The 24682-nt window shown below is 43.3% G+C and overlaps 1 protein-coding gene across 1 annotated transcript; it reads left to right on the forward strand.

Moving 5' to 3' along the window:
• Positions 1 to 231: 231 nt before the first annotated feature.
• On the forward strand, positions 232 to 23742 carry LOC121865207. The gene is made up of 6 exons (XM_042364543.1): positions 232 to 353; positions 13168 to 13820; positions 14765 to 14928; positions 16995 to 17154; positions 17550 to 17764; positions 21469 to 23742. Exons 1-6 carry the CDS (start codon positions 335 to 337, stop codon positions 21920 to 21922), a joined length of 1665 nt encoding a protein of 554 aa, XP_042220477.1. The 5' UTR covers positions 232 to 334; the 3' UTR covers positions 21923 to 23742.
• Positions 23743 to 24682: the final 940 nt, after the last annotated feature.

A 24682-nucleotide genomic window follows, 5' to 3' on the forward strand; every position in this document is an offset into this window, starting at 1 on the left:
TGGGCGGAGTTTCGGAAGGAAAAGTAGCAAAATGGGAGGAGCTTAGAAAGGAAAGTATCAAAGTGGACAAGACTGAGGAATAAAAAGTAGCAAAGTATTATAGTGGACGGAGACTGAGGATGAAATGTAGCAAAGTGGGCGGGACTTTGGAATGAAAACAAGTCTAGGTGGGCGGGGCTCAGGAGGCGAGGTTGTACACTTAGCGGTCCACGGTGCCCTGGGCGACACTCGTGCTCCGGCAGCTACACAGGTCGGACGTGGTGCGCACTTCTCTCTCTCATATTACCTGTGTGACCGTAATTACTCGCGTGTGTGTTACCTGTGCTGAGGAATAATGTGGATAACTAGTAAAGGTGAGTTACTATCGGTCGTTGGGATATTTTTTTTTTTAGATTAAATTAGGTGTGTGTGTGGAGGGGGGGTGAATCAAATATGCTCTAATTCCGTCCAGTCTAATCCCTAATCCAGCCTAATCTGTAACCCACCCTAAGCACCAACTAAGCTTTATCACCAGGATTGAGACCCATCAGGATAACATGCATAAAGACGGGATTATTAGGACTGTGGTCGAATTAAAATGTATTAAGTTGGGTCCTCGTTAAAAGCTTATTTGACCAATCATACAGAGGCACCAGTCATTAGCAAGGTTTTCTTTGCGTGGTGGTTGCTACGCTAACCTAAACTCAACCAAATGATAAGTAATTACAACCAAAACATTGGGGAAAAAAATATCACCTAAGTAGTGTGTTTACCAGTGTTGAATGTGAGCAATATACAGAGCCAATGTTGACAAATGCAGATCAATGTTTATATAACAAGACACGACTCATCACATGTCCACACAACCGTAAGCGTGTGTGTGTGTCTTGGGGAATCTGTGTAAATTTGAGTGAGTGTGTATTGTGTGTGCGTGTATGTAAGGGAAAGAGTTGGTGTCAGTGCACGAACGAGTATGTTTGTATGCGTGTGTGTATGCGTGCAACAGCATATAATGGCCTCCCTGAAGAGAAGGAAGGAAGGGAATTCGGCCCCCATAATACCCCCCCCCACCCCCTCATAGAGTGGTTAAACAAGATGGGGGCAATTACACGCCTTAAAATACTTTATAGGCACGAGGTGTATCGGCTCCGATCTCTACTACCGGTCCGGGTGTAACGGGTACCGATTAACCCACGCCAATTAGGCTATTTTCGGTATGTGTGGATGGTTAAGTGAGCTCCTGAAACTGTATTGGTCCTAACACGTTGCCCTGGAGTATACTTTGTGGGCGACCAACACGGGCAGGCATAGCTGTTATCTCTCTCTCTCTCTCTCTCTCTCCTTGACACAATATCGGCACCATGAGAATCACTTGAAGTAGTTCTGAAGGTAACAGCCTTGAAACTGGCAGTGGCCTGAAGAGTAAGTCACTAACCTACTCTGCCAGTATTTTAGTCTGCCTTTACTGACCTGACTGGTGGATATTGATAGAGTGAGGGAAAAAACCCATTGTGGAGTAAGTCTCTGACCTCTTGTGACGCCATAAACAGTGAGTCATATGCTATCTTTGCTGACCTGTCTTGTGGATGTTTGTTACAAGTGAGGGACTTTTTTCTCGAGCGTAACTTACCGCAGCTCGTCTGTTCTTTGCGGCGATGAGGAACATAACAGAACACATAGTATCATGAGACACGATATAACACATCACTTTTCTGTGTTTATCATGTTATTAGTCAAATGTTCTCAGCAAGGGGTGAGGTATAACACATGCTAGTTTTCTGTGTTCGTTGTATTATTGCCTTCCCTTAACCCCCACCTCACCTCTCCCCCACCTCACCCCTCCCCCACCTCACGTCCCGCCAGCCAAACAATCACTCCACCTCGCCTCTGTCACCTCGTATGTAAATCAACCCCGTATCCCAAGGCTAACAACCGTAGGGCAATTGTGGTAACAACTAGCACATACAGGGACTGACACACACACACACACACTTACTCTAGACGACCTCTGGCTGGCATATACCTGGATTATCAAAAGCAAAAATATAGATTGTTTAGAAAATGTAGGGAACACAGACACTGCCGTGGGAGACTCGCACATCAACACGTGAGGACAGTGTTGTTGTTGTAATAATTGTTTTCACTTGTTAATGTGTAAGGTCTCCCACAGGTGAGGACAATGTTGTTAATAGTAATCTAAGTATTCATGTCCTCCATAAAAATCGCTGAGGCAGTGTGTACTTTTCTTGACACATCCTGGTATAAGAGTTGTCTTCATTACCCTCCAAGAGGAACCACCTGAAGAAGACAACAACTTTTACACAGTCTTCCTTTGGGTATTAAATTGCAATCATCAACTTTGCTACCGTCATAAACCATATACGTCACCTTCACCAGCCTGCAGCAGACTTACAGACTCTAACCATCACTTTTTATCTGTACTTATATAAAATTTGCGTCAGAATTCTCATATTTTTTACCAAGTTTTATTAAGCAAGGATGCCCGGTCTGCCCACCTGATCTGATGGGTGGATATTCTTTACCCATGAGAGATGTTTTCTGGTTGACCGTGTCGTAACTCGGCCAGTGCTCGTCAATCATGTTGGATTTGTGGTTTAATAGACAGTGTATATATTCGTGATGTCTGGCCATGAAGTCTGTGATCTGATAGTTAATTCATCTGACTGCTGGCCATTGTAACTAAAACCTATATCAGTGAGGAACCAAATATTTTGCGTAAATGTTGTCTGTTACAGAAAGAAGTGACATGAACCTGTGAGTTATCAGGTATAAGTAACCCGTCAGTGGCGTTTATCAGGTTTCATCTAGCCACGAGTCACATGAACGAGCTGAGGCTACTCTTTGGTGATCGTGTAGTGTCTTAGTCATTATGGTCACCTCGATCCCCAGACCTTACGTTACAAATCCACGCGTCCTTGGTGAATTAAAAGTAGTAATCCGTGACACAATCAGCAATATTCCCCAAGATATGCTACACTCTATATCATGGTGGTGGACACTTTAACACATCATTTAGGGTAATCAATTGTGTGGGTCATGTCACGTGTTTCTTTAACATTAGACTACAGTACATTTACACAAAGTATTAGGTTCCTCACTGATATAGTTTTTAGTGTATGGGAATTATTTAAAGCTCTCGAATAAATTACTCACCCTGTATATGGCTGTTGTGTATAGTGACGAGAACGTGATACTGTATGAGAAAATGTCTTTACAGTTACAAGAGTGTGCAGTAATATATGAGTGAACAGTTAGAGGTGTGTGGTGGTCAGAGGCGTGAACTTAGTTACCATCATGTTAATTGTGCTGCCGTCTTGAGGGTCAGCACACACACACACACACACACTGCCACACCTGTACGTGATTAAGCACATTTAGTTACCAGGTGTAGTGAGTTTGGAGGACATTTATGTACACCTGTATCGTCACACACACACACACGCGCAGTCAGTGCTGGCAGAAGGCTGGGTGAACGGTCGTCTGGAGTAGTTCCCCTAAGCTTTTTTTTTTGTGGGGTGAAAGGGAGAGCTAGCTCCCTTAACACTAGAAAACTCGGTGCTGGCTGGCAGAGAACCGTGAGAACGTTCGTCAGGCGTAACATCCAAAAGCCGAGGGAAAGACCAGGTACTGTTGATTGCTCATACTGGCGATGTTTTGCTGTGGTATGATCCTTTGCTAGTCGTCTGGCGCACTTCTTCTTTGAAAAAAAAATTACCATAAGTCGTCGTTCCTGGACCAGATGTTCAGTGATGACGGATGAACAACATAGTGTACAACAGGTAGTTTAATGTACTGTACTCTCGGGTAACATGACAACACTTGTGTTTTCATGTGTAAGAAACGTTGGCTAAGTATTCACGAGCCTCCCATTTTCTCCAGGCACAAACGTTCACTGTACACTATTGTACCATACGTCTGTATGTTTAACTTGCAATATCTAAACGTTCTTAACCTTACGTGTGCAGGATTTAACTTGAGATATCTGAACGATTTTTTTAACCTTACGTAGGTACTGTATGTTTTAATTTACGATAGCTAAACGGTTTTTACCCATACGTCTACATATTTAACTTACGATAGCTTCTTACTTGAACTTACAGACTATAACTCAATGTCGGCCAATTTGAACCTTAGAACGTTATGGAAGAATTAAACCTAAACTAGACCGTTAAACCTTGCCTATGTGTACCAAACGCTAAGTAAACATACCAGCACTGTGCACCTCCCTATCAAACCTTATCGGCATTTATATAGTCAACCTTTACGTGATAAGCAAATACAAAACCTGAACAAACACTTTAAATGATCACCTGCCTGTATTTAACACGCCAGGTAAACATGTTAAACTTATTGTTAATGTTTTCGCAGTTCATACGAATATGTTAATTTCCTGATTGCGGAAGTTCAGCCACGGTCGAAATTCCTTGAACACTGAACAGTATCCGGCTTCAAGTTGTGAGTGGTTTATGGTGAACGTTACTTGGTTTATAGCTGGTGAACGTTACTTGGTTTATAGCTGGTGAACGTTACTTGGTTTATAGCTGGTGAGCGTTACTTGGTTTATAGCTGGTGAGCGTTACTTGGTTTATAGCTGGTGAACGTTACTTGGTTTATAGCTGGTGAGCGTTACTTGGTTTATACAAAAAGAGCAATCAGCTGTCAAAATCACACCTAACCTAACCAAGCATTACTTAACCTAACCAATCATTACCTAACCAAACTAACCTAACCAAACTAACCTAACCAAACCTAACCTAACCAAAACCTTACCTAACGTTACTTAATTTATACAAAAGAAGTAAACAGCTATCAAAATCACACCTAATAAACATTACCTAACCTAACTGACCCTCAAGTACTCACACACTGTAATGAATGACTCGGACACACTAAGAGGAACGATAATTACAGTGTTTAGTGTGTGACAGATGACGTCATACTATACATGTAGTTAGTACGTGTTGGTAGGATTTTTATTTTTAATTGTATATAATTATTTACGGTTGATCTTAATACTGTGGGAGATGTGACCATTACAGCAGTGAGAGTGGAGTGGAGGTGTACAGCAGAGAGAGTGGAGTGGAAGTGTACACCAGTGAGAGGGGGGAGTGGAGGTGTACACCAGTGAGAGGGGGGAGTGGAGGTGTACAGCAGTGAGAGGGGGGAGTGGAGGTGTACAGCAGTAACAGAGTGGGAGGTGTACAGCAGTGAGAGAGTGGGTGTACAGCAGTGTGCTGGGGGTGGAGGGTGTACAGCAGAGTGGATGTACAGCAGTAAGAGTGGAGGGAGGTGCAACGGTGAGAAGTGGAGGTGTACAGCAGTGAGGTGAGGTGTACAGCAGTGAGAGGGGGGTGGGTGTACAGCAGTGAGAGTGGAGGTGTACAGCAGTAAGAGGTGGAGGTGTGCAGCAGTAGAGGGTGGGGAGTGGAGGTGTACAGCAAGTAGAAGGGGAGTGGGGTGTGCAGCAGTAGAGGGTGGAGGTGTACAGCAGTAAGAGGGGGTGGAGGGGGTGTACAGCAGTGAGAGGGGGTGGAGGGTGTACAGCGAGGAGGGGGGTGGGGTGTACAGCAGTGGAGGGGGTGGGTGTACAGCAGTGGAGGGGGTGGGGTGTGCAGCAGTAGAGGTGGAGTGTACAGCAGTAGAGGGAGTAGTGGAGGTGTACAGCAGTAGAGGGGGCAGTGGAGTGGAGGTGTACAGCAGTAAGGGGGGGGGTCGTGGAGGTGTGTACAGCAGTAAGAGGGGGTGGAGAGGTGTACAGCAGTGGGGGGGAGTGGAGGTGTATAGTGGTCGGACACACTACCTGACACAGGGGCCCCACACACTTCGCCCAGGTGAGTGACAGGTACATTAGTGAAGAATTTACTTGATCGTTTATTAAAGTGTCGTACTGTTTGTCGTCCCATCTGTCTGAAGGTTTCTCATCCCAGCATATTTCACCTGATGATTAAACACCCTAACGCTACCTTGGGGGTTAGGTTAGGATTAGCACACCAGTGCACTGGTCAGTGGTCAATGACCTGCATCAGGGCCTGGGGGCGAAAATATAATACTAAAAAACAAATAATAATAATAAAAACATTATTATTACTACTATTAATAATAATGGGCCATACGAAAGGTTCAATAGTGAGAAATAATATATGTATGTTGTGTTGTCAAAGTAAGAGAAACAATTGAGACCTTGTAATTGTGTGTAAATGAGGCAGAAAGGGAGATCAGCAACCTGGGACTTGGTCACAATTTTTGTGATGCCATTTGGCAGAAGGATCTACCATTAGACAACACATTATGCTTCCAATATCTTCCCAGGCGGTAGTGCCTCCCTGTTGTTCAATCATCAGGTGAAATAAGCTGGGGGGTCTAATCTTCAGGTGATCCGAGAGTGGTTCTAGCCATTCTTGTTTGCAGGCCGACCTGATCACCTTCATCCAACACTTCAAATTAATACTTTTTCTGTTATGTTGGTTTGTATAAATCAGCTCTAGGATAATTTTTCTCCTCTGCGATTCTGTTTAAATTATATAATATACGTCTATTCGTCTCCTTCATTATAATTTTGTTGTTTATTGTCCAAGTAAGATGAACCTCCCCACCCCCCGTGTGTCTGTCATGCAGAGAACGCACACCGTCTGTTGCTACCCCCTCCCCCTCCCACCCCTTGTCCCTTACTCCTCTACCTCTCCACCCCTCCATTGAACACAGCCCCCCCCCAGTCCCTCCTCTACCTGTCCATCCACACCCCTCCCTCCTCTACCTGTCCCTCCCTCCTCTACCTGTCCACCCACACCCCTCCCACCGTCCCTCCCTCCTCTACCTCTCCACCCCTTCACTGAACATGGCCCTCCCCCAGTCATTCTTACTCTCTCAACCCTCTCCTCTCGTTAACTCTCCCCCTCAAATTTCTCGGCTGCATCAAGAGGTAGTGATTGTGATCGAGGAGATAATCACAGGTACTTTGGTAACACTGACCGTGGAAGGTACACATTTTCGCTGTCTCAGTCAGCTGCACGAGGACCAATACCGACTCATTCACTCACAGATTGAGGGAAGTTTTTCTATCAATCGGCGTTGACGCAGCTAAAGACCTGTTCTTGGAGTTCAGTGTCTCTACGGGAACTGACTCGAAGTGAACATCAATCAGTGAAGAAAAGAACCAAGTACAGCTAGATAACTATCCCAGTGAACTTACCGCCCCTCCACAGCACACACACCTGTTGTTGCTATTCTGAGGTGCTCGCTGGGTCGACTGTAAGGAGGGGATGATTACCGTCAGTTACCGTTATTGAAATGAGTCGGGTCTTCTACAGTGTGTCTGTGTTGACCAGTGGTGGAGGTGCTGCTTCTTGTGTGACTCCTGATTACTGTACAATAACAACAACTACCACAATTTATGAGGCCATATGGTAGTAAATGTGGTCATGTAAACCTTGTCTTGAGGGTTGTACTTTACCTCACATGTCCAACCGTATAGTACAAGAAGCAGAGCCATATGGTTACAAATACATCCGTAATTTGGCCAAAAAATAATGAAATGCTTGTCGTTAAATCAAGATAATCATCGGTCGATTATTCAGCGTCAAATTGCTATGATGATGGCGACTGTTTATCATAACTGTACAGCAAAATTCTACTCGGCTCTTTAGTCAATATATTTCCTTTTTTAAATGTAAAAGTTTAATGTTTAACCTTGATTTACTTACAAGCACAATGGGGAAGGTGTGTGAGGGGGGGGGTGGTGTGTCTAATGTATGGGGAGGGGGGGTGTGGTGGTATGTGTGTGTGTAATGTATGGGGAGGGGGCGGTGTGGTGGGGGTTTGTGTGTGTCTAATGTAGGGAGGGTGTGGTGTGTCCCGTGTCGTATGTTTACAAATAATAGTTTCAATAATTATGGTTTCCAATAAAATTATTCACGAAGATTATACATCCAAGCTTCTCTCCTAAAGACAAACCACCTTAAAGGTAAACTAAATTAGACTAACCTATGGTATGCTTACTTATCCTAACGCTAATCAAATCTAATGATGGCGTAACATAAGAATGGAGGAAACTACATCGGGCAGTCCTGTTTACACCCAACCCCTATCATTCCTATATCCGTCCAACTTATTTGAAGCTACATCAGCGTGTTCGAGTTAATGATGTTCCTCTCATCCACTGCTCTTATTTCCAAATCAGTGTTTACCTAACTCGCGCTTACATACAATATCATCACAACTAAAGGAAGGCACACAGACAAACACATCGTTCACAACCTTTCAGAAGCAAACACAACAATCACAACCATAACCATCATCACCCACACAACCACAATAACCATCAGGGGTACTTGTAAGCCTGGACCTACGGCCTAGAAAACCGTGCGTTAATGTTCGAAATAAGGCAAACAGAGTATTAGGTTTTATATCTAGAAGTGTAAGTAATAAGAGTGTAGAGATCTTATTGCAACTATATCTTGCGCTAGTCAGGACTCGTAGCAACGGATTTAAGTTGGATAAGTTTAGGTTTAGGAGGGAGATAGGAAGGAACTGGTTCACAAATAGGGTGGTGGACGAGTGGGACAAGCTTAGCAACAATGTAGTAAGTGCGGGAACTCTGGAAAGTCTTAAAGGGAGGCTGGATAGATTCATGGATGATAGAGAGTGGTAGTAACTCTCGACAGGAGCTGCCATGCACAGCCCAACCGGCCTATTGCAGACTCCTTATGTTCTTATCACCCACACAACCACAGCAGTCATCATGACCCACACAAGAACATCTCGCATAAAAACAACCACAAACTCTCACCATCAACCCACAACAAAACCCATCATCCAAGCAGCAACATAAACACGTTAAAACAAAGACAAAAGACCTACACAGTCGAAAACACAAAAATATACATTCTAACTACAACCGCCCTAACACGACAACAAAAACATTTCGTAACTAAAACAAAACAAAACTGGTGTAGTGGCTTATGCAGACAAAAGGGAAATTATTGAAAAAAAAAACTTGAACAATGACGCCCAAATAACATCTCGTACAAAAATAGTAACAACAACACACATTGATTGATGTGTGTTGTGTGATTAAATATATGTATGTACAGTATGTGTGTTTACTGTATGTATATTAACAAAAAATACATTCCATTAGCGGTCAAATATACTTCACTCGCAAAAGACGCTAACAAGAACACACTTAAAAGCCGCTGTGACAAAAAACAAAAAAGTTAGTGAGGCGGCAGGTAGTGATGAAGGTGTTAGGTGGTGGAAGTGGTGATGGTGGTGATAGTGGTGGTGTTAGTAGCGGTGGCGATGATAGTGGTGGTAATATCCCGCTCACTACCACCACTGACCCACAGTCTGACGCACGACAACTACCCCCTCACCTACCAACAGTACGAACCATCATCGAACAGCTGACTCGCTCCTCATATATAAACATAAGCACATGGTCAGGTGCAGGGAACAGCTGACTCGCTCCTCATATATAAACTGTAAACATAAGCACGTGGTCAGGTGCAGGGATCGGCTGACTCGCCCTATGTACTTTGGCGGTGATGATACTCTTAAGGTAATAACTTACATGTTATTAAGTACTAGTCATAAATATATTTTTTTAATTTACAGCAAAGTTCAACTCCCGTGACTGGTAATGTTTCCCAGTCTAACATAAACTGGCTGTCGAGATGGGGAACCGGAGCTTAACAGGCTCCAGTCTTAATCAGTTCTAGTAATTACCAGTCAGAATTGGACCTGTTTTTATTGTGTCCCAAATAATAAGACTCATTCCTCGTGGGCATGATTCGGTTAGGTTAAGTTAGCGCAAATTACGTAAAATTAGGTTAGTTTAGTTCAATTGAAAAGGGGCCAAGTTAGGTTAAGTAAGATTAAGATGGGTTAGGTTAGGTTAGGTTAATGTGAGGTTCAACTCTCTAAAAGTGAGGAAGATGGACATGCAAATATGGAAGGAGAAAATACGAACAGGAATAGAAGAAAGAAAAGAGAAAATTGAGAATGAGACAGCAAGAAAAACGGAATGTGAGGATGGAAGAGTGAGAAACAATGGTAAGATAAAAGATGAGTGTGTGTGTGTGTGTGTGTGTAACCGTCCTCATCCATTATTCATCCACTTTCTCACCCATTTACGCACCCACCCATATGATGTATAACTTCCCACCTGAACTAAGGGAGATGAATAACTTGGAGATGCTCGTTAATACTCATCTGGGTTATTCATCATTCACGTAGAATTTTATAAGCGCAGAAAACGGTATATTCAGAGTGAAAGTTAGCTCTGAATGACAGTTCTGGCTCACTAACTTGGCTGACTCATTGACGTTACTACCTTAACTGATTCGGTAACTTTACTGACTCGCTAACTTGACCCACTGACTTGACCGAGTGTTAATAAATATGTATTTTATCACGTAACCACCAAATAACTCCCTACACACACACACACACACACACTCGTAACCTACATATAGTTTTAGGTGTGCGACTCTGGCTATGTAAATCGTTGGAGGCAACAGAAGCCGGAGACAGTTGCAGGAAACGCGTCACTTGGACATGGGTGACACGTAGCTGACCTAATAATAATAATAATGATGATAATATTTGGCTCTATCTAAAAAAATACTCTAAATACTAATTAGAAAAATACTATACGTTTCATTTTAGTAAATTTTGCCATACATTTAAAAAAAATATACAGTTTTTTTTCCAATAATATTTTTGTCAAATGTCAAAACGCATTCATTATATCCTGTTTTAATCTTGTACAAAATACATCTAAGAATAGTTATTGTATTCATTTTTAAGTAACATACCAAATACATCTAAAATTACACTTATTGTATTCGTTTCCTGGATCAGATATTCACACACGTAATCGAAGCGCCGTTGTACAGTAACCAGGAATTAACATAAGGATGAAGCCATTGAGAGGAAGGTGACAATCAGTTGTTCTTTATTTACTCTTAGCGGTAGTTGTAGGTCAAGGAGGCGTCAGCTCTCTCTCTCTGGTTACCTACGTCAGTCTATTTAGTTTTATACATTTACACAGTTTCATAACCTCAAACAAACAAAAAACAATAACATAACATCAAACTCAAACAAATACATGACATAAATATCAAACATAATATACAAAAACAGTGAATCAACGCAACAAAAACATTCTTCTCGACAAGTGAAGAATTTGTGCTGAAGTTTCTTAATTGTTTATGGCCAGGATGGTAAATATAACCTTAAACTCACTCGCCAGTCACTCACTCACCAACCAACCACTCGCCACGCACTCACTCACTCACTCACAGGTCACAAAAGTTACGATACAAAGATAGAATATAAAAACAGGTGGGCTAATCTTCAGGTGATCCCAGATACCTTAACTCAGTAAACATGAGAATCCTAAAAGTGATTGTCCCTTGACCCACGGCTTCCTTCTTTCCTTCAATCTTTCTCGTTATTTTTCTCGCTAGTTTATCTTTCTCTTTCTATTATTTGAGTCGTTTTCTGTTTTATATTTGTTCTTCAGTGTTATTTTTTTATTAATTTGTTTTATTTCTTATTCTACGTCTTTTTTTTGGTGGTGTTTTCAGTAGTTTTGTTTTATCGTCATATTCGCTTGTTTTTATTATTTTATCTTTACTGTATAGTTTTCTCTCCGTTTCTCATCTCCCTTACGTTTATCACCAGGGGAGAGGACAGAAACAAACATGCAGACAGACAGACAGACAGACAGACACAGACAGACAGAAAAATAAACCAAGAGGCACAGACAGACAGACAGACAAACAGACAGGTAGATAGATAGAATGAGACAATGACTGACAGAAACAGACAGGATATTGCAGGGTGACAGTGTCAGAGAGAGCGAATGAATATGAAGCATTCTTATCAACATTCGTCGTACGCAAGACGGAACTACTCCCGAATCTGGGATGTGACAGGTGGTGGGCATTATAATTACCTGCCTGACCCCGAGTGTGTGTTACCTGCCATACTACACCCTTCCTCTTCCATACACCCTCCTTCTCCACTCACTGCTTCCTCCTCCTCCTCCACTCACTGCTTCTCCTCCACTCCTCCTCCTCCTCCACTCACCTCCTCCACTCACCTCTCCTCCTCCTCCTCCTCCACTCACCTCCTTCCTCCTCCTCCTCCACTCACCTCCTCCTCCTCCTCCTCCTCCTCCTCCACACACCCATTTCCTCCTCCTCCCATATGCCTCCTTCTTCCTTCCTCCTCCAAACACCTCCTTCTCAATTCCTCATCCACTCCTCTCTTTCCCTCCTCTTTCCCCCAAACTATACTCCCAACATCCTCTCTCCACCACCACTACTACCACCACCACCACCACCACCACCACCACCACTACCACTACCACCACCACCACCACCACCACTACTACCACCACCACTCACCCAGCTGTTGCTAGTATTCACACGCACATTTATTTTCCTTTGTTCCCTCGAGGCGGCCGACATGTGCAGTGCTGGTAGTTATATGGGGTCCACAATTGTTGTTGGTCGTAAGAGGAAGTAGGTCATAAAGGTACCAGGAAACACTTAAATAGTTATTAACCTGAGAATCTGAACTTACCTTTGACAGCCACTTACGGAAGGACCACTTGAATTTGTTGATTTTGTATGTTTTATTTAGTATTGTGGGGTTACTTAGAGTACTTGTTTAATGGTCATAGTTATTACAGTACAGACATACATACATACACACAACAAGAGGCTGAAGGTAAAATGAGGACGTGTAATACTAAAGTTACAAAATGGGAACTTGCTATGTTTTTTTTTAGATATATTTTTAATCTTCAAGGCACCACCTGTAGCTCCTTAAATACGATGTCAACCATCTGAGTTTCCTAAGTTACCTCACTAAGACAACTTGAGTGGAGTGTAATTGTAGCAGTTTCCATTAGCGTGTTATTGTTGTTGGCTTTGGACTTTGGATTGCCGTAACTCGCACTCTGGCGTACAGACCTCGGCGTCAGCACCATCAGACGTTGGTCTAATGTGATAACCAAGCTGTCTTTTTGTACTCTACCATACATTTGTTTCCTCTGTGTCTTCAATGTTATATTTTCTCACCATCTCCTCATGCAGTGTTGTTTTATTGTCCTTTATGTTAATTGTTGTCTAAATTATTGTTTCCTTAACTCGGTAGTGTTGGTGTGGCTGGCCCTCGTGTCAACAATGTGCTTGAACGACGCCGACGTCAGTGCAGACCAAGACGTTCAACGCGGTACAGACGCCGTCGTAGATTACACCCAACGCAGCATCAACGCTGACGTGAACGACGACCAACATAACGTTGAGGCTGACGTGGGCGACGACCAACATAACGTTGAGGCTGACGTGGGCGACGACCAACATAATGTTGATGCTGACGTGGGCGACGACCAACATAACACCGATGCTGACGTGGGCGACGACCAACATAACACCGATGCTGACGTGGGCGGCGACCAACTCGGCATCAACGCCGGAAAGTCATCAGACCAACAATCCATCACCTCAAGAACCTCCAACTTGGACGTGAGCGCCTTCTTCCACACACCCGTCGCCTCCAACCTGGTCACCCTCATCACCAGCGCCATGAGGAGACGCGGGGAGAAGCAGCAGCTGGAAGAAGAGGAACAACAACAACAACAAGAGGAGGAGGAGGAGGAGGAGGATGACTGGTACGACGACGAAGTGGAGGAGAAAGGCTGGTTTAGCGACGAAGGGGATACGAACGTGACCACGACGACAGAGGAGAACACATCGAAGAACATCACGTCACTCCTCAGCCAATTTATCCCCGCCTCGGCTGCTCAGGTGAGTGATGATTTTAGTGTGTAGAACTCTGCTTCGTACCTACTACTAGAGAGCGACCGTCATCCAGGCTGTGGTTCGTTAGAGCGCTTTACGTCGTAATTCTAAAGTAGACTACAGGAACTGGTCTATCTTAACCCAACTAAACTTTAATCTAACGTAACCCGACTTAACCCAATCTAATCTTAACCTAACGTAACCTAACTTACTGTACTCTACTCGAATTTAACCTAACCTAGTCTAACCTTAACCTCTCCAGAACTAAATCCACCTAACATGATACAACCTAAATTTAACCTAACCTAATTTACAGTATAATTAACGCGTTTTAACCACTCAGCCTGGATGAGGAGCTTTCACTCGCCACGTCATCTACATCCTGATATCTACAGAAGGAATTAACAGTATCATTAACATAAGCTGTAGTGTTATAATTTCGAACAGTGTCATAACTTTAAACATGATCAAACCTTAAGAGTATACACTGTGAACGTATTGACCGCACACCGCCCCTGTAGAAGAACAACTTTCACATAATAGAATAAATTTGTGTAAATAAAAACATACAGAAAGCTCGATATAACCTGAATAATATTGCTGACACAATAGTGACCAGAAAGTGAGGGGGGCTGTAGGCATGATGAATTCTTAATCAACCAGAAAGTCATTCACAGCGCTGTTGTGGCCAGTAATGACTAAATACATAATAATCTTTCTAGAAAATGTTACGAGAACTTTTTAATATTTTTCCAAGAACTGGAAACTATTACAGCATACTTTAAAGTACACTGTTGTTTGTTCATTCAGTTCAGCTGCAGCAGAGGGAGTGTTATTGTTCATCACCTGCAAGGCAGACTTTAACATTAAATAATACCACACACACACGTCATTATAGTAATAATACAACCATCATTATCACTAATCCCTCCTCTTCACCTCCTCCACAGTTCGGGTCACTGGGGACTGGCAGTAAGTTAGTCGACTTGTTGCCAGACATGTCCGAGTACTCCATCGACGCTACAGGCCTCACTTCCTGGGCTGGTGCTGGTGCTGTGGCCCTCATGGCTCTGGGGGCCATCCTTGCCGTGCCTGTGGCCCCCATTATTCTCAGGTGAGTCACGGCCATAGTGCTGCTTAACACACCTGAAGCTTCGATTCGTCTTCATTATCAGTCTTGGGACAGTGGCAAGATGGACTCACTCTTATATCCAGTCGAGTTTAAGACAAGTTTTACACCGAAACATACAGGAACCCCCTTGATAAACCCTCCCATGTACCGCTTCTTCCCCTTGCCTCCATAACCTCCTCCTACGCCACTTCCCCCTACCCCAACGCCACTTCCCCCAACGCCACTTCCCCCTACCCCCAACGCCACTTCCCCCTACCCCCAACGCCACTGAAGGTGATCTGAGCGAACGGTTCGAAACTCCTCGGTCTCCACTCGTCACATTGAATCTGTGTCGGCGAGCATCCCAAGGTCATAGTTTTTCCTTCGGTAAAAGAAAATTTAATTAATATTCGCTTTATAAAATAATCTAAATAAATTATTAAATAAAACGTAGAGGGTATTGAGTAAGACGAGGATCAGTGAAAAATTTGATTGGAAAAGCAAAAGTAAACAGAATTAATATTAATAGGCTATTTGGGAGCGGACTGACCCTAACAGCCACTCAGTCAGCCAATTACTCGGCCACTCTGCCAGAAAAGCAGTTTATTAAGCTAAACAAAAATAACAGAGCGCCTTTCTGCTAGAGTAATCCCGTTATACAGGGACAAAAACCGCTATTTAGGTCCACTTCCGCTACAAATTACTACTATAGGCCGTGTCACAGCCGTCTCCTGTGCACACCTTCGCCATACATCGCCCACTGTCAGGACCTTGTCTGTGTGTGAGCGTCTCTGTTTCGTCTGTGTCTGTGAATGTGTCTTCTTTCGACTGTGTCTCTCTGAGTCTCTCCTTTTGTCTGTTTCTGTGAGTCACTCTTCTTTTGTCTGTCTGTGTGTGTATGTAAGACCTCTAAAACTTCTCATTTGTTCTTGTGCTTTGTTTGTCTGTTCTTGTCTGTTAAATAATGACTGTTGTCCGATTTATTTGCATCTTTAATGCCTTTGATATTTGGAGGGGAGAGAAAGAAGAGTGAGCGAGCGAGTTAGAGAGAGAGGGGGAAGGAGCCAAAGAAAGGAGAGAAAGAGAAAAAACGAGGCAGGGGAGAGAGCAAACTCGAGAGAAAGGGGTACAGAGAAAACTTGACAATCTACTTTCAACTCTCTAAACACGCCCGTTAAAAGCAAACTCCTGTATAAAGGCACTTGTTAATGGCAGAAGTAGAGCAAGCGTCATGCACTACAGGCACCGCAGCGATCATTAGTTATGCCCTATGGTTGTGGCGGCCGAGCATGTACTGTAGGACGCAGGCAAGCAACAGTGAGTGTTGCTTGATTGTACGAGGCAGGTGGGTTTTGCCTGAGGAGGGAGAGGGAGAGACAGGAGGAGGGAGGGACAAACAAAGTATTAACCAATCATCTGCCTGGCTAGTTTTACTACTGGCCAATCGTCAACTTGGCTAGTCATACTACTGGCCAATCACACTCCTGACCAATCATCAGTGACAGGTTCCTTGTATACAGTTTCACATTATTCATTGTTTACATGTTACGTCATCATATTTTAGCCAATCAGAGGCCTTTTACGTCATCATCTATATCACCTAAAGTCATCTTTCTAATTGGTCAGGAATTAAACATTGGGTATTATCTATTTAATTATATACTCATTAAGATTATTTTTCCTCTGATTATTTTGTACTGAATTATGGTATAATCTTTTATGGGTCTATAATATTTACATCTCCGACTTTTATGATTAAATGGAAAAAATAATTCTACAGTCACACTCTTCCCTTATCAGGTCTTACTCAGGTGGTCCCCAAGCCCTATTGGTGACCAGTCCTAACCATAGACTCCAGTCTTAATAGGCCCCAGTTTAAAATCCAACATCCCTAATGGCCACCAGTCTGAACAGGGCCCAGTCTTAATTACTCCCAGTCCAAATAGGTCCGTCTTGATAATTAATCCCAGTCCAAATAGGTACCATGATTTTAGTTAATGGCCACCAGCCTTAATAGGACCCAGTTATTAACAGACCTGTGCCAGTAACCAGGTGTGTGTCCTTTACAGACGGACGGGCACGAGCGGCTGGGGAGGAATACCTAGTCTGAGTAACTTGCTTAGCTGGTGGAGCTCCCCGGACCCCGCCGCTGAGGCCTGGGCTGACAACTACTACCAGGGCTACGAGAACACCCAGGACTACCTCACAGGGGCCTACTCTAATGATGAGGTGAGCTGAGGTGGGAGAGGGAAAGCGGAATGAGAGGGGGGGGGTATGGTGAAGTAGGGAGAAGCAAGAGGGGTGGAGGAGGAGGAGGAGGAGGGGTAAGGAGGAGCAGTAGAGGAGGATAATGAGCTAGGGAAGAAAGGGACGAGGGAAGGATACGGATGAACGGAAGGATAGGAGAAGAGGGGAAGTGATGGAGGAAGAGTAGAGGGGAGAGGATGGGGGTATATGGATGAAGGGCAAGAGAGGAAAGGGGGAGATGATTAAGAGAAAGAGGGACAGAGGTGTGGAAAAAACAAAATGGAGGGTAAAATGGGAATGAAAAAGCCAGTATAATAAAGTACAGGTATAAAGAAAAACAAATTAATTAATCAAAACCCTCTCTCCACGTTACACAGCAGCAATACGACGCCAGCGTGAGTGGTAGCGACGCTGGTGGTTACTACGCCGACAAGGCTCCACCACCAGCCTACCACAACACCATCCCTCCCAACTTTCACAACACCAACCCCCCTAACAACAATTATTACCCCGTACAACGACCACCAAGCCGCCGTCAGGGTTATAACAACAGGAAGACGTCGGATGGTTATGAATACGTCACCCTAGAGGAGTAAGTTATGGGGCAATTTGTTTGTTTTTTTATTTTGTTTGGGAGTTGTGAGTTTGTTTACTTTTGGTTGTAATTGATTTTGTTTACTTATAGTTGTGAATGAGGTTTGTTTACTTGTAGTTGTGAATGAGGTTTGTTTACTTGTAGTTAATTGTTTCTTTACTTGTTGTTGTGAATGTTTGTTTACTTGTAGTTGTGAATGAGGTTTGTTTACTTGTAGTTAATTGTTTCTTTACTTGTTGTTGTGAATAATGTTTGTTTATAGTCAGAGGAATAAGTTAGGTAGTAAACCCCACAACTAGGGAGGTGAGGGCGGTGCCGACAACACTGCCTCCTTACTCTGTCCCTAACGGCCATCACGCCCCTGGGGCCCACGTTCACATTGTATTGCATGGTGTCCGTTTTCACCCTTGGTTAGGTTAGGGTTTTTTGGTTAACCTCTGAGTTGAGCTTATTTTAGGAGGTTAATTTATGTTTGGTTAACGTTTGTGATGACTGTATGATGCTGACGAACACATTATGGCTGGTTGACTGCCTATCTAGCTGGTTGGTTGGCTGACTGACTGACTTACTGACTGAGCGGCTGGCTGGCTGACTGGTTGTGTATCCAACAATGGGAACATGGCTAGAGGGGCGGACAGGGAGGCGGCCTCTTCCTACCTCCGTTAACTCCAGGTTGGGTGTTGGTCGCTCATCCCGGTTGGGTTGTGATGATCTCCCCCGCGTTGATTGGCTGTTTTACTGACGTCCTGTGGTTTGATTGGCTATTTTGTTGATTTACTGAAGGTTGATTGGTTATTTTGATGACGTCCCTAGCGTTGTCTGTTGAGATGACGTCCTGCTTGCCAATGGTGTGTTTTGTCTGGTTAAATAAACATTTCTCTCTCTCTCTCTCTCTCTCTCTCTCTCTCTCTCTCTCTCTCTCTCTTCCGGGTGAAAATTGTCATTCTTACTTAGCCAAGAAGGTCATAATATATATTACTCAAGAGACCATCACACACACACACACACACGTACACGCTCCTCCACGTACACGCAGCCCTTATGCTCGTGTGCACATAGCCTAAATGAGCAACTTCGACAAACATGAACCAGTGAAAGTTTCAACACTATCGGTAAAAGGTTAGGTTAGGTTTAGGTACATTATTTTCTTAACTATAAAGTAGCAAACAAGTTACATTTATAATTTACTTACTTTATCTAACTTATAAATAGCGGTTCTTAAGTGATGGTGGTGGTAGTGACAAGTAGCAAGATGTTAGTGGTAACAAATAGTGTTAAGATATTGGTAGTTCAGCCCGGGGTAGTATTGGTACAGCTAGGAGCAGTGGTGGTACAGCCAGTAGTAGTGGTGATACAGCCGGTAGTAGTAGTAGTAGTAGTGGGGGTGGTGCAGCTGGTAGTGGTATAGCCGCGGGTGGTGGTAAGGTACAATCAGTCGTGTATACCGTAGTGTCCCGCTCTTTATAACTGTTACAACTACATCTTGTTACACTCGCGTTACTGCCTCTTACTGTGACGTCGTTGTTTACTAGCCTTACATCGTTTTGTTACTATGACGTCGTTGTTTGTGAATCTGACGTCATTGTTACCGATTTTGTTTGTGCCTGACGTCACTGTTTGTTGGTATGACTTTGTTTGCTAGTCTGACGTAATTTTTTGTTGGTATTACTCTTTTTGCAAGTATGGTGTCATTGTTTGTTGGTATGACTTTGTTTACTAGTCTGACGTCATTGTTTTCTAGGCTGACACAACTATTGTTTAGTTTGCCTTTAAAATTAATTAATAGAAAATTGTCGCATACTTTTCTTTTCTATTATGGATAACTTTTTTATTTTTAAAAGTTATTTTCTAGGTTTGACGGGTTTTCCTACTATAAATCCTACACCTAATGGAAACTGTTGTCGCTCTTTACCGAGTCCTTCTATATAATTTAAGGGGATGTACTGTATCTTTCATTAACGGGAGACTTTTTCTTCACGTAGCCGAGGTTATGTGAACCATAGCGGAGAAGGGTGACCGCAGGCTGTTGTCTCTTGGGTAATTACTGATATATCCCGTTGAAATTACTGGGTCCAGGAGGTTTAGGGGAGAAGGGGGAGGTGGAGAGATGAAAGAGGAGGAAAGTGGGAAAAGAGGAGGAGGGAGGAAAGCAAGGGAAGGAGAGGGCGAATGAAGAAGAGAGGAAAGTAGGAAAGGACTATGGAGGAAAGTAGGGACGGAAGAGGAAAGATGGAGGAAATTAGGGAAGGGGGAAGGGAGAGAAAAGTGGAGGAGGAGAGATGAAAGTAGTGGAGGAAAAGGAGAACGGAGGAAGTGAAGAGGAAAGGAGGGGAGAGGGAACTTGGGGAAGAGGACAGAGGAAGTAGGGGAGGGGGAAGTGATTGGAGAGAGGAAAAGGAGGAGGAAGAACAGAAATGGAGAAGGAAAACGGTAAGAAAGGGGAGAATAGGAGGAAGGGGAGGGAGTAGTGGAAAAGGGGGGTAGAATAGGAGGTGGGTGTGTGGTGACAGGTGAATAAGGTAGATGTTGCGGTAGAAGGGAGAGAAGGGAAGGGCCGGGCCAGGGGTTAAAGTGAAGGAGGGGCAGGATGAGGGAGGGGTGTAGGAGAAAGGAAGGGGAGGAGGGAGAAAGTGGCAGAGGAAAGGGAGGATGAGAAGGAGGGGGAGGAGAGAGATGATGATTAGCCCCCAGCTTATTTTACCTGTTCTACCGCTACCTGGGGAGATTAGGTTAGGTTCGGTTCGGTTCGGTTCGGTTAAGTCAGGTCAGGTTGAAGTAGGTTAGATTAAGTTAGGCTAGCGTTAGGATTCTCGTCAGGTGAAATACTATGTAAGCTGGCATTTCTAATCTCCAGGTGATTTAACCATTTTATTACCAATACTGAGGGGCAGCTTTCCCCCTAAGCGAGTCGACCAGTCTGTCCTTGGCGAGGATGATGTCATTGTTTACTGGTACACAGGGGAGTGATTCCTATGTAAGAAGAGATTGTCACAAACTTCATTGTGTGATATTGTAGGTAAACAGTCAACACCCACTAAACCTTCTGTTGATGCGTTAGCTAATGTTGGATGGATGTGTTGATGAGGAAGTCAACTCCCGATCTTGTTGATGGTTCATTCATTTTGTTCATCCTCTGTTGTTGTAACGTTATTAATATGCTTCCAACTACTAAGATCTTTAACCGCGTATTCTAGGTTACTTGACACACGCATCACTTCCAGAAGTATTACGGTAATTGATTTTCTTATAAAGTATAGTACATGTGATTTATTTATTTTATTGATTTATTTTATTATTTATTAGTTACTTGCTTTGCCCTGAAGTAAAGGTACCAGGAGTTCTTCTACTCCTTTATGGTGAATCCTGCCTCTTTTCACTCCACTTGACCTTATTAATCATTCTTCTTCATTCTTCTTGGTAGCATAAGAATCATAATACTTTCCTCTTGGCTCAATCTCAAGATTCATTCCTCTTGACAGCTCATTCCTCCTCCCAGCTCCCCCATTTATTCCTCCTCCCAGCCTCACCATTCATTCCTCCTCCCAGCTCTACCGTTTATTCCTCCTCCCAGCTCCACCGTTCACTCCTCCTCCCAGCTCCACCGTTCACTCCTCCTCCCAGCTCCACCGTTCACTCCTCCTCCCAGCCTCACCTTTCACTCCTCCTCCCAGCTCCACCATTCATTCCACTTCTCTTGACAGGATCAACCGTATCGGAGACGAGTCAGTACGGGTGCTGAGCGAACTGGTACAGGGTCACAGCATCGACGATATCTACGCCTATAGAGATGGCAGCAACAAGCTCAATCGTCGGCGCCTACCTGCTCAACAGCAGTACCAGTACCCCCAGCAGTACCAGCCAGAGCCAAGCTACCAACAGGCGAAGCAGCATTTCGAGGAGAGTTATGTAGAGGAGAACGCTCAACAACACTACGAGGACAATAATCCCGAAGGTCACCCATACAGGCAAACATTCAGCATGGTGGAAGGGGAAGACCAAGCTGGTGAACAAAACGATCCTCATCCCTACAGACACAAGTACAGTTTCGCGACGTCTGCCAGCGCGCTCGGACAAAGCAAAGATGATCAACCTCGCACGAATCAACAATTGCATAAAGTGACGGAATTCCCTTATGAGTTTCATAAAGAGGATTAGATTCCTTTAATAAGAGTGATTGTAAGGGTTCCTGAAGCTTTATATTTCGATTGATTTCTTTAGTTTAGTGTGTGCGCCTATAGAGTTCCATAAAGACGATTAGATTCCTTTAAACGGGGATCTGAAATGTCCCTGGAGCTATGGTTGTAATTATAGTTTAACATTTATTGTTTGTTTGTCGTAATCATAGAGAACTAAATGCACATTTTGGGATCGTGAAAGCTTCTACGTCTCTATATCAGACTAGTTTAGATTAGTTTTTGTTAATCATTTATGGTTATCATTCAGTGCGCTGAAACTAACGCTTTTTATCTTGTACTGCAACGTAAGTACCTACTAAATGGATTCAAAACCGAGTAATTGGTTACAGTTATATTATCGAAAGAAGGAAGAAGAAATACTTTGGTGAAACTTTTGTCATAAACTTGACTTTCCAGCCACTGTTCACAGAAGTAAAAATTACACAAGTTTACCCTTATTCACATTCATTTTCTCTTAACATCCGTCTTCAACAAAACATGTACTGTAGATATTCGTGTACGTACTTCTATGTGTATGTAATCACCATGTGCGTGTTTGTGTCAGTGTGCATCCGCTCTACCACCCCTAATAAAGTGGTAATTAAGGTGTCAGGGAGGAGATGTAGACGTGACGATCAGCCTGGCGACTACCGCTATTCCTCCCTCCCTCCCTCATACTCCTTTCCTTCTTCCTGATAGTCCTTCCTTCTTCCCCCTCTTACTCCTTACTTCATTGTTATTAGTTTTTGCTTCCAGCCCTTGTCATTTATTTATTTTTTATTCACAAGTTCATTCATTCTTGATTAATTGCTTATCATTCATCATGCTTTCTCTCCTTTGTTTTTTTTTCTGTACACTCTCTCGTGCAACAATTAGATCCGCAAGTCTGATGAATGTCTGATGAGGAACCATTAATCATAAACCGGGAAATCATAAAAAGTCTTATTATTATTAGGAGTAGTAGTTGTTGTAGTAGTATTGTAATATATAATTTTGCTTATTTTCTTAGTGCTTCTCAACGTAGTATTTATTAAATTAGGACTTCATGACGTAGTAATTTCTTATAGTTTTTCTCTGTGCAGTATTCTTAAAGGCAAGGCTTCTCGACACAATATTTCTTAAAGTAGTGCTTCTCGTCACAGTATATCCTGGTGTTTCTCAGAGCAGTACTGTACAGTATTGTGAAAGTTTGTTTCTTCGTGCTGATAAAGTAGTGTTCCCCAGTGCAGTATTATGTTAGTAGTGTTTCCCAGTGCACATTGTGATAAAGTAGCGTTAGTACAGTATTATGATAAAATAATTCTTTTCAGCGCAGTGTGTGTTAACCCCATGGAATTTGCCTGTATGATATTACTTTGAATTTTAGTTATGGGATCTAATAGTACTCCCTTAATTGTTAATTCTCTTATTCGTTGAATTTTAATTTATTCTGTTATTTAATTTATCAAATTAATATTTGTTAGTCTGCGTATTTGTTAATTTATTTATTATCAAAAAATTATATAAAATCGATCATTAATTTTACTAATCTATATAATTTTCTAGTTAATGTATTTAATGTATTGGACAATTTATTAAGTTGTTAAACTATTCATTTTGCTTATCAATTATATACACTCGATTATCAACACATCCATCCATTCATTCATTCATTCATTTAATGACATTTTTGTTCGTGTTATCATTCATCTTTATCATGAGTCAGTAGTCCTGTGGAGGTATGATATATTGGTTCACACTCAGGATGGGATGGAGAAAGGAAACTCACAATGTGCTCACTGTATACATATTGTATTGGATGTACAATGCAGCTTGTTGCTGGGTAGGTAGCATGGTAATAAGCGTTGAGTAGAGAGCTGGGTGGTGAGGGTGCCCAGAGGAGGGACACTCGGCTTGAGGGACGCCAAGGTCGCTGGCGGCAGCCGCCAGGCTGGCGCGGAGGAGATGGTGTTGCTTGAAGGTGGCACTGGGTAGAAAAGAGGGTGGTCACAGCGGTGTCAGGTCTTATAAGACGGGGGTAGGCGTGGGTAGATAGTTGACCCCCGCTCCGTGGGCGGCGCTGGAGGCGTAGGCTGGGGAATTCGAGAAGGTTCGGTGCTTGTAGGGGAGGAATCCACTACAGTCCCTCGCCACATCCCTGGCCTACCTGTGGTGCTGAACGATGACCCAGAGAGACTGAGGTCAGATGGTTCGTTGCTTACTGTACATCCTGTGAGACATTAAAACCACAGTTGGGGTGTGAAGCTTGTTAATCCCCTATAACAGCAAATTGACAAACTAGTTACTTTGAGTGGTAAAAGTAATATAGTTTTAGAAATTAACTATAATCACGTCAATGTGTTGGTTTTTGTTGTATGGATGATTTTTTTTTCCTGGGAGTCAACCCGGCCCTTCCATTATGACCATCTGAGCTATCGACCCGGCCCTTCCATATGACAGTGAGCCATCGACCCGGCCCTTCCAGAGGCAGTCTGAGCCATAGACCCGGCCTTTCGACACGACAGCCTGAGCCATCGACCCGGCCCTTCCACACAACAGCCTGAGCCATCGACCCGGCTCTTCCACACAACAGCCTGAGCCATCGACCCGGCCCTGTATGCGGGTAAGTGGCAGACGACAGAGTGGGTGTGTTGTTAAAGATGAATATTATGTCCCAAATGACATCAAAAGTTCCCTAAAAGTATCTTGACCGGGTGCTTCACTTACCACCTGATGGGAGACAATATTAACGCACCTCACC

The sequence above is a fragment of the Homarus americanus genome, unplaced genomic scaffold (assembly GCF_018991925.1).
Source record: "Homarus americanus isolate GMGI-L3 unplaced genomic scaffold, GMGI_Hamer_2.0 scaffold18547, whole genome shotgun sequence".
Taxonomy (NCBI): domain Eukaryota; kingdom Metazoa; phylum Arthropoda; class Malacostraca; order Decapoda; family Nephropidae; genus Homarus; species Homarus americanus.

Coding starts and splice junctions, on each gene's coding strand:
- LOC121865207 (XM_042364543.1), top strand. Junction 14,929..16,994: donor GTGGCCCCCATTATTCTCAG/GTGAGTCACGGC, acceptor TGTCCTTTACAG/ACGGACGGGCACGAGCGGCT. Junction 17,765..21,468: donor GAATACGTCACCCTAGAGGA/GTAAGTTATGGG, acceptor TTCTCTTGACAG/GATCAACCGTATCGGAGACG.